General features: G+C 33.2%; 2 protein-coding genes across 2 annotated transcripts in view; both read left to right on the top strand.

Moving 5' to 3' along the window:
- Positions 1-3,210, top strand: part of LOC105114807 (G-type lectin S-receptor-like serine/threonine-protein kinase At1g11330) — a 63,737-nt gene extending 60,527 nt beyond the window's left edge. Inside the window, exons 2-5 of the mRNA XM_011011500.1 lie at positions 1,103-2,320; positions 2,494-2,601; positions 2,710-2,900; positions 2,979-3,210. Of these exons, the coding sequence (XP_011009802.1) occupies positions 1,103-2,320; positions 2,494-2,601; positions 2,710-2,900; positions 2,979-3,194 (1,733 nt within the window). The 3' untranslated portion in view covers positions 3,195-3,210. The remainder of the gene's footprint in view (positions 1-1,102; positions 2,321-2,493; positions 2,602-2,709; positions 2,901-2,978) is intronic.
- LOC105114808 (uncharacterized) overlaps positions 1-20,060 on the top strand; it is a 107,126-nt gene that overhangs the window by 75,248 nt on the left and 11,818 nt on the right.

Here is a 20,060-nt window from a genome sequence, read left to right as displayed (position 1 = left end):
AATTTGTCGGGGTCCTCTTTACCTTCATAGAGATTCTAGACGAAGGATCATTCATGGAGATCTGAAGCCATGTAACATCTTGTTGCATGACTGGATGAATCCAAAAATTTCAGACATGGGATGGCCAAGATCTCTGGTGGCAGAGAAGATCAAGAGAATGCTATTAAGTAGACTTTTCTTTCCTATTTTCTACTGTATTGAAGTATCAAAGGTTTGAGCTAAGAAACAATTGTTCTTATGGAGTGGTTTCTATGTCCCCTGAATATTTAAGGGAAGGGCTGTTTTAAGAGAAGTCAAAAGGATTTTAGCTTTTGATGGGCACATAAGGTCGAACAAAAAGAATTCAACTATGGCATATATGAGCTCAACTATGCTAGCTTGGCACCTAAAATATTATATTATGGCACTGAAACTTCGGTTGTAAACCTGTCTTTAGACCGGTCAGATTCTTCAGACTTCTTTGGTATAAATAGACTCTTCTTAGAAACTCACCAGCCTATAACAGTTGATAATTTAGAGTATAAATTTAATCAGCACCCAAATAAATATTGCAGGCAAATCCAAAATAAACTAAGAGGAACATGTCAATCATGTCAAGAGCTACTTTCAAATAAGATGTCAAGATCATAGCGCCTAACAGGAACATGTCAATCATGGTGAGGCAAGGGTATGTTTTGTGATAATATCCTATAAAAATAAAAATTCTATCTATCTCACAAGCTAGTTGATGAGGTTCATTCTGATGAAATATCACTATTTTAGCACAAGAAGGTCAAAATCTCAGAGTAAAACACAACCTTGCTTATGTAATATAACAGTTTGGTTAAACATTATTTAGAGATGGAGATTTACAGAAAACATTGGAATTTCTGACATATAATTGCTAAACTTAGTTTCTATTTGAAAAATAACTTCATGATTGGAATTAAAAGGACAGGAAGAGAAATATTCTTCTTCGTGGCGTTCTTTCTCTGAACAGTTAATAGACAATTGGTTAGCCTTCCATTCTGATCAATAACAAGCATGGGACGTGGCAACAGCGAAGTTGCAGTAGCTCTTTTTCTGTTTCTATCATGTTCCTGCTCAGTTTATGGTGATGCAGGAGATACCATAACTACTTCTCAACCCATCAAAGATCCAGAAGCGATAGAGTCTGCCGGAAAAAAGTTCCAACTGGGATTTTTCAGCCCAGTTAATTCAACATATCGATATGTCGGAATATGGTATAGTACTGTATCAGAAGCAACTCCAACTCCAGTACTATGGGTGGCCAACAGAAACAACCCAATCAACGATTCTTCAGGGATGATGACTATATCCGAAGATGGAAATCTTGTGGTTTTGAATGGTCAGGGAGAGTTTCTGTGGTCATCAAATGTCTCAATTGGGTTCAATCAGTCAACTGCACAGCTTACTGATGATGGAAACCTAATCTTGAAAGCGGGACCGAACGGAAACCTTGTATGGCAAAGTTTCCAGCAGCCTACGGATACTTACTTATCAAAGATGAGACTTAGTGCTAACGCAAGAACAGGGAAAAAGACGCTACTAATGTCATGGAGAAGCTCATCTGATCCTTCAGTTGGAAACTTCTCTGCTGGTCTCAATTCATTAGGAGTTCCTGAGTTCTTCATCTGGTACAATGGTCATCCATTTTGGCGTAGTGGTCCATGGGGTGGTCAGAATTTTATTGGAATACCAGAAATGTATAATTCTGTGTATTTAGATGGATTTAGTCTACAATATGAGGGAGATGGAACTTTCACTCTAAGTTCAATTCTAGACCAAGCTATCCGTTTAACGTATGTTTTGACTTCTCATGGAAAATTTAGAGAGCACTACTGGGATTATGGGAAGGGAGTTTGGGAGTATAAATGGGAAGTTCCATCCACTGAGTGTGATATTTATGGTAAGTGCGGGCCATTTGGAAGCTGCGATGCACAGAATTCTCCCATCTGCACATGTTTAAAAGGGTTTGTTGCAAAAAATCAAGATGAATGGAACAAAGGAATTTGGACTAGCGGTTGTGTTAGGAAGGCACCGTTGCAGTGTGATAGAATACAGAATGGTAGCGAAACGGTAAAAGAAGATGTGTTTAAGAAGCTAGTGAGGATGAAGGTGCCAACCTTTGCCGAGTACTGGTCATATCCGTCCTCCGAACAAGAATGCAAAGATGAGTGCTTGAGGAATTGTTCTTGTGTCGCTTATTCATATTATAATGGTTTTGGCTGTATGTTATGGACAGGAAACTTGATTGATATACAAAAGTTCTCTGAAGGAGGGACAGATCTCAACATTCGCCTGGCGTATACAGAACTTGGTAATAATAATAATATTTTCTGATTTTCTTTCACTAGTGTTTCGTTTATCAGGTGTGCATAACTAGTATAGATACATCGAGTTCTGTATCAGTATGCGAAACTATTCCCAAGTTTTTTCGTATTTCCATTACATTTTTCCTAAATAACCACCACTACAATTTTCTGGTGGCAGATACCATGAAAAACATGGAAATAATCATCAGTATGTCAGTGATTGGAGGAGCCATAGCTATCTGCATCTGTGTTTTTTTTTCTTGGAAGTGGATGGCTACACATAGAGGTAATATGCTAGGTCTTATTCGCTTACTGAACTTCTAAACTTTACAATTTTTAGAAGAAAAGGAAAAAACAATTCCCAAATAATAACGATACTTCCACTTAAATTCAGAAAGGAATTTGATAAGTGAGGAGACCTTATCTTCAGAAGCTCAAGAAACAGTTTTTGATGGAAACTTGCCCGAAAACATCAGGGAAGTTAAACTTGAACCACTCTTCAAATTACAAATTCTTGAAACTGCTACAAACAACTTTGACATATCCAAGAAGCTTGGGCAGGGCGGCTTTGGTGCCGTATACAGGGTAATTCTTCTGGAAATAAAGGTGCTTTATAGTTATTTAGAGCAAATAGGTATTTATCGGTTTGATGTGACATGGTAGGGAAAATTGCCAGATGGACAGGAAATAGCTGTGAAAAGACTTTCTAGAACATCTGGTCAAGGGCTCGAAGAGTTTATGAATGAAGTCGCGGTGATTTCTAAACTCCAACACAGGAATCTTGTGAGACTTCTTGGTTGCTGTGTTGAAGGAGAAGAGATGATGTTGGTTTATGAGTACATGCCGAATAAAAGCTTGGATGTATTTCTCTTTGGTTAGGGCTACAGCTCTGTTTTGTTTAGCTACTACTTTTCTTGACTCATTTTCAATTTCATAGATCATAAGTTTCAAGCAGGAGAAGCGATGGCTAATTTTCTTTAGTCTTTTTCGTTTGCCCTTGTTTTCTCATAATACTTTCTGGATACAACTTGTTTAGATTCACCCAGGAAAGGACACCTTGATTGGAAAAGACGCTTCAACATTATTAATGGAATTTGTCGAGGTCTTCTTTACCTTCACAGAGATTCTAGACTAAGAATTATTCATAGAGATCTGAAGCCAAGTAACATCTTATTGGACCACGAGCTGAATCCAAAAATTTCAGACTTCGGAATAGCCAGGATTTCTGGCGGCAATGAAGTGAATACTACCAGGGTTGTTGGAACCTTGTGAGTAGTGTATTTTTTTTTCCATTTCCACTCCTATTACTGTTTCTCTAATTTGAGCCCAGAAAACTGTTGTGCTTATGCAGTGGCTTTATGTCTCCTGAATATTTGATGGAAGGAAGATTTTCAGAGAAATCAGATGTGTTTAGCTTTGGAGTGTTGTTGCTGGAGATCGTGAGCGGAAGAAGGAACGCTCATTGTTATGGCCATGAGCATGCTCTGAGTCTCATAGGATTTGTATGTCTGTCCGCCACACAGCCTGAGATATATTTGGAAAGCACCTTTCAATTTCTGATACTATTAAACTTGCAAACTCTTACTTGTATGATTGTATCTACATTTTCAGGCTTGGAAACTGTGGAATGAAGGTGACATTGCAGCTTTGGTCGATCCTGCAATATCAGATCCATGTTTTCAGTTGGAGATATTCCGATGCATACATATCGGTCTGTTGTGCGTGCAAGAATTGGCAAAAGATAGACCGGCCGTGTCAACAATCATTTCCATGCTAAATAGTGAAATTGTGAATCTTCCTGCTCCAAAGAAACCAGCATTTGTGGAAAGGCAGAGTTCCTTGGATACAGAGTCCATTACTCAGAGCCATAAGATAAATTCCATTAACAATGTGACGATTTCTGATCTTAACGGCCGATAGAGTTCAGAACTTGTTTACTTTTCTGTTACATATCTACATAGCTGATCATCGTGAAATGTTATATAACATTACATTGCTTGGTATGACTCAATCAGATTACTATCAGGCTGTCAGTTTTGTGGTATTTGTATTCTACTTGCAGTTTAAAGAAAATATCATTTACTGATAGGAAAGCTCCCAGTGACCTTTTCATGCATTCTCATGCTGTTCCTTGAAAAAAATGCTTGAAACGATGGCTTCTGTAGCTCCTGTTAGACACGATGTAGCTTTCTTTTAGCAAAAACAAATCCAGGGTTATAGAATTTGTTCTCATTCAAATGTCAACCTGTATGGTCTAAATCAAGCTTAGTTTAAAATAGTAATGTTAAAAGACAATGTAATCATCTTGGACTTATTTTTGAAAAAAATTATGAGCTCATGTTGAACAGAGCGAGATGGGAGGAGAACTGCTGTTATTGACCAGCAAGGCATCCGCAAGTAAGGCTTGCCATTCTCATCAAGGATAAATACAGGTATATGTGGTTATGGGACATAGCAGCAGTACTCCTTGTCTTTCTACCCTGCTTATGTTCATATTTCGATGCTGCCATTGACATATTTACATCATCTCTACCCATCAAATATCCTGAAACTATTGTCTCGACAAGCAATATTTTTAAACTGGCATTTTCCAGCCCCGTTAATTCCTCAAAACGCTGTGTTGGAATATTTTTAAACTATTGTCTCGACGAGCAATGTTTCGGCAACAATATCATGATACAGTGACTTATCAAAAGTGAAGAGGTGGATATGAGATTCTCATATTGTCTTAATAGTAATCTTCTTGATAACTGCTTAAGGATCAGATGTATCTTCCTATAAGTTTTAATTAAAAAATTATCATTGAGAAGAAACTGTTAAAAATAAACTAAATTTCGATTTTTTTTGTGCAACTGAGGAACTTATTTACTGAGTGGGTAGCAGCCGACTAGTTGGATTAAATTAATTGGTTGATTGATTCAGTCAGCAAAATACTTTTCCTTATTAATTTAAGTTTTTTTTTAATTAGTTTAATTTCTTGATTATTTAGGATTTTGAATAAAACCTTATAAAAAAAAGAAAAAAAATTGACCCAGAATAATTATACTTGGGAAAAACATGAAGGAACCAACCAATAAACTTAAAGGACACTAAGAGAGTACAATGTCTAAACATGACCCACGTAACCCTTATTTACGAGGTAGTATAAATACATTAAGAGAATGGAGAGGTGACTTCTCCTTTCCCCATGGTCCGGCCAGAACAACCCTGACAACCTCCTCTCTATCAAATTCCCATCAAAACACTCCTTGCATATCACCTTTCTTGAATGCTTGTCTAAGAAAAAGATTAAATGCGAGGTGAGAGACCAAAAAAATTCAAGTGTTGGAAGAGATACAGGGTTGGCCGGAACACCATAAAAGAAAGGGAAGAGAAGCAAAAAGAGAAGAAGAAAATCTTGAAAAACTCCCCCAGATTTGTGTAAATTCGTGTGGTAAGAACAAATCTTTACTCTTTTATTGTTGTTTTGATTTAATTAGGTTCAAGGGGAGAAAGCCCAAAATGAGAAAATCTAGAGTTCTTATACTTACTGATTATTAAGGACCAAAATGATAAGACTAGAAGTTAGTCTTAAGGAAAGACAAAATTCAGAATTTTATAACAAAAGAAACTCATGAATGTCGAGAGAGAAAACCCAAGCGAAGGCCGGCCACTAAAGGAGTGGAGGGAGAAGAGAAATTTATTGATAAACTCTAGTATCGCACCCGATAACAACATAGTTTTACAAGTTTATTTTTGAAAAAAATAGATTTTTGATATTTTATTTTTTAATAAAAAATATTTTTATTTAAGAAATCACTAAATATTATAGCATTAGAAATTTTAATTTATCAATAAAAATTTTATGATTTGAAACTGATTACATGAAAAAAAAATATTATCATTTCTTAAACATTTTGTCTGAGGCAGACTATATTGCTAGTATTGTTTTAAATTGTTAAATATTTATTAATTTAGACTATGATAATTTGTTTATAATATTCTTAACTTTGATGTCAATGAATATTTAACTACGGATACTTCCAGCTTTAATGTTGGTAAATATTACATAGATATAAATATTTTTATTTTTGACTCTAACGTCAATAAATAAACAACTAAAATAAATTTATTTTTATATATGTATATATGTTTTATTTTTCTAGATAAATAAAATAAAATATAATTAATAATATAAATATAAATTAATATTTTTATTATTGATTCTATGTTAGTTAATAAATCAATAAATTTTTATTATTTTTATTCGTACATGTATATTTAATTTTTATATTTTAATATTTTTTATTTTTTGAGCTAGCCTTACTTAACTTATATAAGCTGGGCTGGGCCCAGCCAGCCCTGCCCGGTCGCTGGCTTAGGCAGTGACCTGGCTGGGCTAACGCACGCGTGTAGCAACACTGTGTAAGTGAATTAAAATTCACTTGCATAGTATAAATGCTAATTCACTGAAACCATGCGAGAAGAAGAAGTCGATTACCTGATCTGCTAGAGGCGATGGAAACGATGGCGAAGCTCTGGCTGACCGACACTACCTCCTCTCCTCTGCTTCTTCTTCTGCTTTCCTTTGCTTCTATGTCCACCGTCTGCTTGCGTCCTCCAGCAGATTTTAGAGGATGAAAGGATCAACAGTGAAGATGCCGGTTTGCTATGGATGTTAATTGTTGAGTCTTCTTTTGTTTTTCTTATTGTAGGGATAAAAAAATGGCAGGGACAATCCTTGTTTGTGTGTATGCTGCCCTTTTTGTTCCTTGCTCTCTACGTGTTGCTCTGTGTTTTTTCTTTTCTGGTTTTTTCTTTTCTCGTTTTTTCTTTGGTTTTCTTGGTTTTTTCTTCCTCCAGTTTTTCGTCCCCCACTGCCAGTTCACCTCTCCTCCCTGCCTCTGCTCTGTTCTTTTTTTTTTTTTTGCGTTTTTGGCCCCTGTTTCCTTCTGGTTCTCGACCCCTGTTTAGCCGGTTCACCCCCCGTTTTCCCCCTCTTTTCCCCTGCTCTGCTCTACCTTTTATAAGGCCAGAGAACTTCAAAAACCACTACCTCCTCGAACAGGATCGTGGTAGAAGACATGGTCACGATTGGTATCGGATGCACTGTGGATTTCCCAGTTGAATCAGCCGCCATCCACGCGAAACAGAAGGGATAATGAACAGTACTACAAAACGGCACCGTATGACTATTTTCACTTTGGTCCCTAACGTTTTAATCTTAACAAATGGGACCTTAAACAGTCATAAAGAATTTTTTTTAATTGTGCCCCTTGGATAAATTTCAATTGAATCCTCGGTTAAATACCATTTACACAATAGTCTTGGAATTCTGGAATATTTAATTTGATCCTTGAATTATAATTTTTTGTAATTTTACTTTTAATTAGCTCTAAATTTTATTATTTCTTCAATTAAGTTGCTGGTTTCTTTAATTAATTAAATCAAAGTTTAATTAAGTCTATAAACTTATTAATTCTTTAATTAAGTCCTTGATTTTATTAATTAAACTAATCTAAAATTTAATTAAATTCCCAAACTTATTAATTCTTCCATTTTTGACCAATTGACTCTCAATTTTGATAATTTCAACCCTTAACTTTGAATTTGTGTTGTCTTGAACTCTATTTTCAACTATATTTAATTTGTTCAAAATTTGGGTTATAATAGATGCCTTCTCTTTATAATATTTACAATGCAAAGTCATTGGAAATTTTTATTTTTATTTGGTTTTTTGTAGTAAATTTATAAAGAAAAGTAGACACAAAAGAAACCTTTGCTTTTCTAAGAGTTCTAAAAATTTCAAAAACTGTAGATTGGCATATGACTTTTTAAGAGAGAACAAGTCATTTGGAAGATGACCCATTGTTTTTTTTTGTTTTTTTTTAAAATGAATCAAATTATTTTGGACAACCTACCCGATGATAAAAGAACGCGAAGAATTTCACTTGTGGTCTAATTTTCTAAGCTACCTGCTTGATAGGAAGAAGAAATGTGAAAAAGATTTCTCAAGTGGTCTAATTGTTTCAAGTAATCTGCCCGATGATAAAATGCAAGGAAATTGGCAAGTGGTCAAATTGTTCTAGGCGACCTGCTCGATATTTGAAAAATATGAGGATTTTTCAAATTGGTCATATTGTAATGATTTGCTTGCCCAGTGAAAAAATATAAGGATTTTTTAAAAGTGGTCACATTGTAATGGGTTACCAGCCTAATGGAAAAAATACGAGAATTTTTTAAAATTGATCACATTGTAATGAGTCACCTGCCCAGTGAAAAAATACGAAGATTTTTTAGGATGATCACATTATAATGGGTTACCTACCCAATGAAAAAATATGAGGATTATTCTAAAGTGGTCACATTGTAATGGGTCACCTGTTCAGTGAAAAAATATAAGGATTTTTCAAAAGTGGTCACATTATAATGGGTTACCAGCCTAGTGGAAAAAGATACAAGAATTTTTCAAAAGTGATCACATTATAATGGGTCACCTGCCTAGTGGAAAATACCGAGATTTTTCAAGATGTTCACATTGTAATGTGTTAACTACCCAATGAAAAAAATATGAGGATTTTTCAAAAGTAATCACATTGTAATGGGTCACCTGTCAAGTCGAAAAATATAAAAAATTTTCAAGGGACAACATGATAGGGCTCGAAGGCGCACTATTTAAGAGATGGAAGCTCAAGGGAAATGAGGGCTCAAGGGCGCACTCTAAAGGAGGTAAGTTTAGGAAACACACTATCTTGGATGGTCAAAAGCTTGACAGTGCGCTCAAAAGAGGTGAGGTCTTGAAGGCACACTCAAAAGGAGGTAGGGTAGGAAACACACTACCTTTAATGGTCGAGGGCTCAAAAGCACATTTAAAGCGGAAATGAGAGCTCGAAGGTGCACTCAAAAGGAAATAAAGTGAGGGCTCGAAGACGCACTCAAAAGGAGATGAGAAAAAAATACATAGATTTTTTCAGGTGGCCTAATTCTCGTGGGTGACCTGCCTAAGTTAAAAATTTCTCAAAAGTGAAAAATTTTCAAAAGTATTTTCAATTTTGGCCTTTTTTGAGATGGCCTTCCTTGTGATGGATCCCATTGAAGATCTAGTTTGTAAAATTTACAAAATGCATTGTTCAATGTTTTAAAGTTAAATGATATGTATGTATATTTGTCTGATTTGAAATATAGACCCTTATTTCTTCTAAATCTTTTTGTTGCTTGGTTGGTGAGATTTTACTATCTGATTTGAGCTATTTTTATCGCTTGGCTTCTAGCCTACTCGAATTGGCCCATGTAAGTCTTTTTCCAGATTTGTTTACATAACTCAGCCTTTGTGGTGCCCATCAGGCCCACTTGCTTGCTAAAGATTTTCTGTCTTGTCAAATAATTTTAGAGGGTCATTCATTACTCCTTGTCTCACTGCTAAAAATATTCGGTGTCACTTACTGTAAGGATCAAATTGTCTTTTAAAATTCCCCCTTGACTTATTGAAGGAAATTACCAACTCTTTTTCTAAAATTTTTCCTTCTAAACACAATGTTGCCCCCTTGTCTTGGTCATTGCCCCCAAGTGTGCTCTGTTAGCGATTTAGACAAATAATGGTTTTAAGAGACCAATCTCTCATTTGTTTTTCTTTTTTTTTTTGGTGAAGCAATATGGGTCGAGAATAAAGCTTGAAATCTTGATCTTGTATTATGAAAACAAAAATAATTTTGATGTGAACCTAAAATAATTTGCTTTTGAAATCTTGCAACTCTTTGGTTATTTTCTTTCTTGGAAAAAAGATTATTTGCTCTTGTGTTTTGGCAATAAGGTCTTCATGAAAATACATCATGAGGTGACTTTTTATTTTTATAGGTTTTCAAAGTAAAGGGCTCGAGAAAAAAAAAGCTCGAGGTTTTGTTTGAGAAAAACTTGTCTCTTTAGTTAACATTTATTTTTATCAGCATGAATAATAATGAGAAGTTTGTTCTTGATGTCATGAATCTTATGAAAAACTATTCTTTGCATTTTGAGAGCACTGTTTATTGTTTCAAGTTGCTTGCTGGCTTGATTAGAAAGGACTTCTATAAGCACGTAACATAGGCTGTGGTTTTTTACTATGAAAGAAAAGGATTCATAAGGCTCAAAAAGTGTTTCAGGGTTTTAAAGACTGAGGATCACTATCAGTAGTTCGACTTTTGATGTCGTTCATCTTTTCTTTTGCAGCTCTTTTTTGGTTTTGCCCTCTTTTTTTCTTTTTACTTTTTCATTGCTTTGTTAGAGCATACTCAATTTATCTTGGTTATCACTTTTGTCTTGTGATTTAGGCATGCCCCCTAGCATTTGAGTTTCATGGGTTTTTTTGCCTTTTGGCTTTCTCACGACTTTATTATCTTTCTTGATCATTGAAATTTCACTTGCCTCCAGTGTGGAGTGTGATCTTAGTCGGGATTTTTCATGAAAGAAAATTTATTTAAGCTCAAAAGGGATTACAAGGGATGTATTTATTTTAGAACATGAAAGGAATAACAAGGATGACTTTTTTCTCATTTCAAGCATAAGTAGCTATGATCAATAAACTTTAACCTTATCTAGTGTGATGGTTTAGTCTTTGAAAAGAGATGCATTTCATGAGTAATGAGCAACGAGTTCACTACATATCATTATTCATATATTTAAAAACACATGTTTCAAGAGTCATGGGTATAGGTGTTTATTCATTTCTTCTTTTTATATAAATATATATTCTTTGATTTATAATTTAGTCACCTCAATGATGGAGTTGCTTGATTCACTTGTCATTCTACAAGTAGAATGTCAAAAATATAATTTTGGAATAAATATCAAATTATTTTTTAAATCAAAATGCAAGATCAGATTTTCAAAACTCCAATGGAAAAACTGATTTTCGTAAAAAAGATGAATTGCATCTATGAGATCATGCAAGGCTTCAAAGATGTATTTGTGAGTCTTTATAAGAAGACTCTCTTAGAAAAATGAATAACGCTTGGTTATCAACATGATTGAATGACAAACTCATTATTTCATTGAAACTTTGAAAAAGAAGTTCAACAACAAAGAATTTATGACAACATCTTGGGCTATGAATACTGGTATGATAACACATAAAAGGGCTAAACATTTAGCGATCATTGATTAGAATTTCTAGAATCATTCATTCTCCTTGACAAAGGCATCTTTTCAACAGTTAGTTGAAGTCATATGTAGACCATTCTCTACATGGTTCAACCCCGATCTTTCTAGGTTATTGATTACTTTGACACTTCTACACTTGGGATAAGACATCAACTCTTTGATCGTGTCAACTACCGATATATTTTGATGAATATTTCTTATGGATATTACGTATAAACGTGTTACCTTTTAATGGAAATAGAATTTGCTTTATTTAGAGTTATAGAACTACAAATATGAACAAAATACCAATGCAAGGTCATACTGCAAACTACCAGACATAATTGTTGTCTAACTTCAATTATGTTTAAGAGTTGCTATCAATGTATTTTGATGAATATTTCTGATGGATATTGTATACAAACATGTTACCTCTCAATGAAAATAGAGTTTGTTTTAGTTGGAGTTATAGAACTGCAAATATGAACAAAATAACAAGGTAAGATCATGTTGCAAACTACTAGATAGAATTATTGTCTTATTTTTAATTATGTCTGGGAGTTGCTACTGATGTATTTTAATGAATATTTATTATGGATATTGTATATAAATGTGTTACTTTCAATGAAAATGGAGTTTGCTTTATTTGGAGTTATAGAACTCCAAATATGAACAAAATACCAAGGCAAAGTCATGGTGCAAACTACTAGATAGAATTGTTGTCTGACTTTCAATTATGTTGAGAGCTGCTACTAATGTATTTTGATGAATATTCCTCATGGATATTATGTATAAACATTTTACCTTACAATACAGACACAGTTTGTTATATTTGGAGTTATAGAACTCCAAATATAAACAAAATACTAAGGTAAGGTCATGTAGAAAACTATCGGACAGAATTGTTATCTGATTTCCAATTGGATTTGAGATTTAATATTAGTAACTTATGATACATGTTCCTTATACGAATTATATATAGATGTGTTAGCTTTAAATTGAAATAAGTTTCCCTTTATTTAGATTTATGGAACATAAGATATAGAAGAAATGTTAAAGGTTATGGTGATAGGTTATAGGATACAATTGTCTATTAACTTCTAAATGGATTTAAGGTTGTGAATGATATAATTTTTGGGAGCCATATTCCTAAAAGTTGTGCTTGAAGGTGTTAACTTTTATGAGGAAAAAAAACCCTCTTGAATTAAAGCTTGAGAACTTTAGTTTACTAGAAACCATAGATAAGCTATACTACAAAGCGATGGACAAATTTGTATGTGAGAAATAAGTGACTTTGGACATATTAATGATTTATATGAGTAGCTCTTCTAAAACATAGAAGATGTAGATGTTAACATTCTAAAAACCCTTATATATAGGGCTTTGTGAAACATAGACACTAAAAATTATCAATAAAAAACTGAGTTGGGTGGATGCTTGAGCTTTAATACATTAACCTTATAAATGTGCCTAGTATATGTATGTATGTTATGATAGGACAAATGGACATGCATGAAATATATCATATATACAATAAATAAATGCAGATTTATTATACATAATGACTTGATGGAAACATAACTTAAGACTTCTCTATGAATCAAGAGAAACGATGAGGATTGGATCTTAGATTAAAGAAGGCCATGACACAGGAAGTAGGTAGGTATATCACACCTCTTCTTTTCAATTCACATCCAATTAATAGTAGGCTACATATTATATACTAAAAAAAAAAAGAAATTTAAATGGATTATGCGAACTGCATGATTAGTTACAAGCTGTTGGTTGATGGTAAATAATTGTTAAATTGAAACTAGGAAGAGAAGTAAATAATAATAATAATAATAATTACCATAGTATTGATGGTTAAAACTCTGTTATAAAGATACTTAGTGGCATAACAAAAATTACAAATAAAACTTGACAACCATAGTAAAAAAGTTGAAGTGTGATAGTGGTTTTGATATTTACTTACTATAATGACTAACTAAGAAAATGATACGGTTGGATGTTTAGTTTCTAGAGGATGGAAACTAAGGTTAAAGTGATAATACTTAGTCGCCGAAAGATTAATGACTATGGAATTGGTGAAGCTAATACTTCATCATCAAAATATCGATGATTAAGGAAGCAAATTGCAAACATGAAATATTTGATAAAATTAGCTTCAGCTAATGGCATCCAAGTTAGGATGGTCGGGAACATTTGATCAGATTAGTTGCAGCTAACGGCATCCAAGTCAGATGGCCGTGAATATTTGATAAGATTAGCTTCAGCTAACGACATCCAAGTCGGGATAGCCGAGAACATTTGATCAGATTAGCTGCGGCTAATGGCATCCAAGTGGGATAGTCAGGAACATTTGTTTAGATTAGTTGTGGTTAATAGCATTCAAGTCGGATGGTCAACAACATTTGATAAGATTTACTTTGGTTAATGGCATCCAAGTCAGGATGGCTAAGAACATTGACAGGATAAGCTTCGGCTAATGACAACCAAATTAGGATGGCTAAGAGTTTTTAAAAGAAAGCAATGAAAAGGTTTTTAAATAGGATGATTAGAATTGATTAATGAGTTAATTGACACTAGTAATATCCAAATTAGGATTGTTATAAATACCTAAAGAGATTATTGAAGGTTAGGATTAATGAGGTCATATTGAAACGATAAAGAAATTGTAAAAATATATGAGACATTTATCATGTAATGCTCCATACTTTCATATGTGATTATAGTTACTTTCCTATGATTTGTGACGTAAAAATATAAATAATTTTTTTCCCAGTTCTCATATACAAGTCTACAAAAATTTCCATTGAAATTTCAGTAGTCTCCCCTATACCGGAAAGTCTAAAGTTATCAACATAAACTCTATTTATAGTTTTAATATCTTAAATCTCATAATTCAATCATAACCTAATTATCCTGGGTCTCAATCCTACAAACATCATCATCAACATCACAACCACAATATATATAACATACATTGAACAACAAATATCATTATAGGGGAATAAATGAGATAAACATGCTTACATGAAGCATGATTATATGGATTTCAGAATTAAGTTCATCTATTCAAGTTTAAACATCAGTTATATAAATTAAGTTATGTAAAAGTTATAATATTACAAAATATAAAAGTGTACTCCTTAGAACTTAGATTGCAAAAAGTGAACATAAGCTAGGATCTACCCCTATCGTGCATGCGATGATCTTAGAACAAAATACATATTATTAAAACATGAAAGTCATAATAAGATAGCAACACAAATATCCAACAATTTAAAAAGACAATCATGCATTCATATTTTATTCACTTCTCCCTTTTGGTTTTCATTGGAAACTCTTTCTCCTTCAATTACTAAAAATCGTTTCCTCTTTCATTATCAACCTCTATTCAAGATTTTATAAGATCAACCATGATCATTTCTGTTTAACACATTATCAATACTTATTTCACTAGTATCATCATCACCCCGTAGTAGTCGATGCAAAGTGATCCCTTTACCTAGGATCCTACATATACTAAATATATGCTAACCAATACATATTGATCCCTTTACCTGAGATCCTACATACACTAAATATATGCAAGCCAATTTATGTTGATCGCCTTACTTGGGATTCTAATAAACACTAAATACATGCTAGCCAATATATATTGATTATCAATATATGATGATCCCCTTACTCGGGATCCTAACATACACTAAATGTATACTAGTTGAAACACATATTACACTTCTTATATTTTCTTTATTAGTGGTACTCCAATCCTTTGGTAATGTATAGGGTAGTTCCCCTTGAACACACACATACATTTAGAATACTATCTGAAATAACATCATCACATCAACTTTCATCATTTCACATAATATCTAATATTGTAAATTTACATCTCACATTATTAATATATTAAAATCTTAAATTTAACTAAAAAGCTTAGGTGAGGATCTCTTACCTGCAATAAAAGCTCTAATCTTGCTCCCTTATTATTGTTGTTGAACTACGCCTATGGTCTCTCCTGCAAATCACAAGTTTACCTCATAAATTTTCCTTACTTAAGAATATGTTTTATAATAACCATATCAATAACTAATAAAACTTTTTTTCAATCATTTTTTAATATTTGAATTGTTACTATCTAAACCTTGAACTGTTATTGTCCGACTCCTCTCAGATTTTTAATTATATCTAGAGTTATAAACCTCTGTTTCAAGTGAGATTAGTGTTGTTGAAAAGCTAAAACAAGAGGCTACAAGTGCTTTAAGAAAGAAGAACCCAATTCTGTCTCTAAGATAGTAAAAAATTTTCATCAATAAACATTGGACTGTTATCGTTCAACTATTACTATCTTGATATTGAACTATTATTGTTTGACCTCTCCTCAGATTTTTAACTAAATTCAAAGTTATAAAACTCCACCTCAAGCGATATTGGTCTCGTTGGAAAGGTAAGACACGAGGCTACAAGTTCTCTAAAGGAAGGAGAACCTAGTTCCGCCTTTAAAACAGTCAAAATTGCTCATCAATAAATATTGGACTGTTATTATCCAATTGTTACTGTCTTGATATTAAACTATTACTGTCCAAACTCTCCTCAGATTTTTAACTATATCTAAAGTTATAGAACTTCATTTCAAGTGAGATTGGTTTTGTTAAAAAGTTAAGACATGAGGCTACAAGTTCTCTACAGGAAGGAGAACCTAGTTCTACCTCTAAGACAGTCAAAATTGCTTATTAACAAACTAGTGACAATGTACATGTCTAAAAGAAAGAGAACCTAGATCTGCCTCTAAGACAGTAAAAATTATTTATCAACAAACTGGTGACAATGTACATGATATGAAGGAGAACAATATATCCAAATATCATTTTGATCCAACGGTGGAAGGTGGAGTTACAGCTGTCGGATATTCTGCCATCAATATGTCTTCTTTCCAACCTCTCTCTAACCTCTCTCTTGCTCTTGCAAGTCACTTCAAGAGAGAAAATAAAATGATATTTATCATTCTATCATCTTGTTAATTGCACATTTATCCTCACCCCCTTTTTATCATTTGTACATAAACTCCCAACCTTTTGTTCTTTGAATAATGACATTTCTTGGTCTTATGTATTCATTTGTCCTTATAAATATTTTTCTTTTCAACAATTCAGTAGTATATTCACTTTTCATTTCATTAATTTCACTATTTTTATCTTGACTTAGGTTTCTTTAATTTCATTTACCCAATTTTACTATTAGTTAAATTTCTCATATTTTAACAACCCAGAAAAATTATAACTGAGGGTTTACATGTCATAAGTTAACTATATGCATTGTACTTGGATTTAAATGTCGTAAGTTAACTATATGCATTGTACTTGGATTTCATTAATACTCCCTCAAATTTTAAAACATGTTTATGAATTTGATGTTGTAACAAGACCTTCATACACTCAAGTTGCTTAATAGTCTTTTAAGGTAGTACTTTTATTAAGGATATGTAATGTAACAAAATAAAGTATTAGTAGTATGAACATATTATGCCATTTTGTGTAAATTGTAATGTATTGAATCTTAATCTATATAAATGTAGTAAGTTGAAATTTTCATATATTATTTTAATTGAAATCCTTCGGTTTATTTAAATTCTATTTATATAATTTATGTCAAGTATAAATTGAATAAGTGACATACTTACTGATAGTAGAACTTATATCAAGAAGTATATTGATTGGATGACATATTGAGATGTATTGATGATCGAATGGTATTATAATAGTATAGTTGATAGCTTGGTATAGGCTATATACAAAGGTGACTCTGCTAAAATTTTAGTAGAATATAAAAAAAATTCACACCAAATTTTTCAATGTATTCAAAAAATAAGATATTAAAATTTAGGGTCATTACAATATATGGTTAGTAGGAAGAAATTTTAGGTAAGGTTTTATATAGAGGAAGCTCTCTGAAATTTTATTAAATTTAGATGAATTAAACTCGTTTAAGTTAGATTTCACATCCATATTTTTGAACTTATGTATGAAAATAATTTTGAATGTTGTGATATACAATAGAAAAGATCCCCATAATAATGTATGAAATGATAAGGCAAACAAAATCTTATTGGAAAAGGGAAAATGTGAAGCTGGTTGGGAAAGTGTAGGAAAAACATATCATAATTAGACAAGTGTCAAACAATTGACAAATTTTATATTTGAAATTATAATCTTAAATTTTCAAATCTCATATATATTTAACAAATATTTTTACAATGTGTTTCTTGATTTATTATATAATGCCCACAAATATAGAAAAACCCATGTTAACATTTATGATGTCGAGGTATGGAAAAAGTATAAATTGAGTCATGTCACAAAGAATAATTAGGTGAAGTTTCAAAATATTATGGCATCAAAAGAATTTAAAAGGCAATCACAATCCAAGTTGCAAAACTGAAACAAAGAAAGACATGATCTTGTGAGCAAGTATATTGATGGATCGCTTTTATTTATCAACAATGCAAATCCCCTAATATGGTTTTTAAATTATTTTTTTTAATTTTTAATTGATTTTTTATATGTTTAGATTTTCTTACAATTCTTTTTTGGTGGAACAACTTTTTGGGTGTGAGCCTGATGAAGTTACATGAGGAAACTTATATAATAAAGGTAGATGGGGAGAAAGGAGTGAAGAAGTTTGTAGATAGAAGAGCTGACGTGTTCATTGTAATTTTTTTTTTAATTCTTGTGATTTTTATAATTTTTTTAATTATAAATGACATTTTTTAGGAAACATATAATGGCTGACGAAAATTAGCTGGTACATTTTATGTTTTTGATGCCAGTATTCCGTTGGCATTTCTGCCGGCATTACAAATTATCGAAAATGCCCACGAATAGTAAATCCCTGATAAAACTTTTTTTTGATGATGTCTTTACATCTGGAAATCCATCGATGATGTAAATGGCTAAGGAAATGGTGTTTGCTCGCCGACGGAATATTTTGTTAGTGTTTTTAAATTTTTTGTTGGTGTGTGCCGGTCACATGCTAAGGTGGCGACAATTTCCATTTAGTTTTCATTTTTTCTGGGAACAATCTATGTAGATCAAAAGTTTAGAACAATATGATTGGAAAAGGCGCTTCTACAGAGTCCAAATAATTTGTCGAGGTCTATTGGGAATTTCGACCGGTGATGTTCTGATACTTGCTCATAGGAGAGCCAAGCACACTGACACAATATTTAACGTGGTTCGGCACAACCGCCTACATCCACGGGAGAAGTCAATATATTTAGAGATAGAGAAAGAATACAAAACAAATACATGGAGGAGGAGGATTACACCCTCTCATACTCAACTCTCAACTCTCTTTGCTGCACTTGCAGCTGCTGCAATGGCAGCAAGGCTGCTGCCATTGCAGCTCTCTCTTCCTCTCTACTCTCTTCACATTTTCATAATTCTCTTCACTCATTTTGCTCTCTTGCATATGCCTCTATTTATAGGCATTCATGGAGGCTTTTCTTCAACAAAGGTGGCTGCCAACTCCAACTCTTCTTCAACAATGGTGGCTGCCAACCTTTGACATCTTGGATGAGTGCACATGGTTGGTGCAATAGCAAATGGTTGTTGCATATTAATGGCAACCAACCTAACAGGGTCCTCTTTACTTCATAGAGATTCTAGACGAAGGATTATTCATAGAGATCTGAAGCCATGTAACATCTTGTTGCAAGACTGGATGAATCCAAAAATTTCAGACATGGGACGACCAAGATCTCTGGTGGCAGAGAAGATCAAGAGAATGCTATTGAGTAGACTTTTCTTTCCTATTTTCTACTGTATTGAAGTATCAAAGGTTTGAGCTAAGAAACAATTTTTCTTATGGAGTGGTTTACATGTCCCTTGAATATTTATGGGAAGGGCTGTTTTCAAAGACGTCAAAGGTTTTTTAGCTTTTGATGGAGGAAAAAAAGTCCAAAGATTGCTACAATAACTGGCTGAAGTCTGTAGGGCCACATAAGGTCGAATAAAAAGATTTCAACTACGCCATATATAAGCTTGGCACCTAAAATATTATATCATGGTGATGCATTATCAATGTGATGATACAGCAACGTCTTTAGACCGGACAGGCTCTTCAGACTTCTTCAGTATAAATTGCCTCTTTCTTAGAAACATAAATATTGCAGGCAAATTCAAAATAGACCAAGTGCGAATAAAGCTACTTTCAAATAAGAATGTCAAGAGCTTCTTGATAGTGCCTACCAGGAACATGTCAATGAAGGTGAGTCAAGTGTATGTATTGTGATAATATCCTATAAAAATAAAAATGCTATCGATCTCGCAAGCTAGTCGACCAGGTCCATCCTGATGAAATATCACTATTTTAGCACTTTCTTTATAGATGGAAATTTACAGATAACGTAAAAATTTATGACTTTTGATTGCTTAACTGAGTTTCTATTTGAAATATAACCTCATGACTGGGAACAAAAAGAACATGAAGAGAGATATTCTTCTTCATGGAATTCTTTCTCTGAACAGTCATGAAGTCATTTGTTAGTCTTCCATTCTCATCAATAACAAGTATGGGACTCGGCAACTGCGAAGTTGCAGTAGCTGTTCTTCTGTTTCTATCGTGTTCCTGTTCAGTTTATGGTGA

The sequence above is a fragment of the Populus euphratica genome, unplaced genomic scaffold (genome assembly GCF_000495115.2).
Source record: "Populus euphratica unplaced genomic scaffold, PopEup_1.0 scaffold581.1, whole genome shotgun sequence".
NCBI lineage: Eukaryota > Viridiplantae > Streptophyta > Magnoliopsida > Malpighiales > Salicaceae > Populus > Populus euphratica.
The sequence above is the reverse complement of the archived record's forward strand: the minus strand, read 5'-3'. Positions and strand labels throughout refer to the sequence as shown.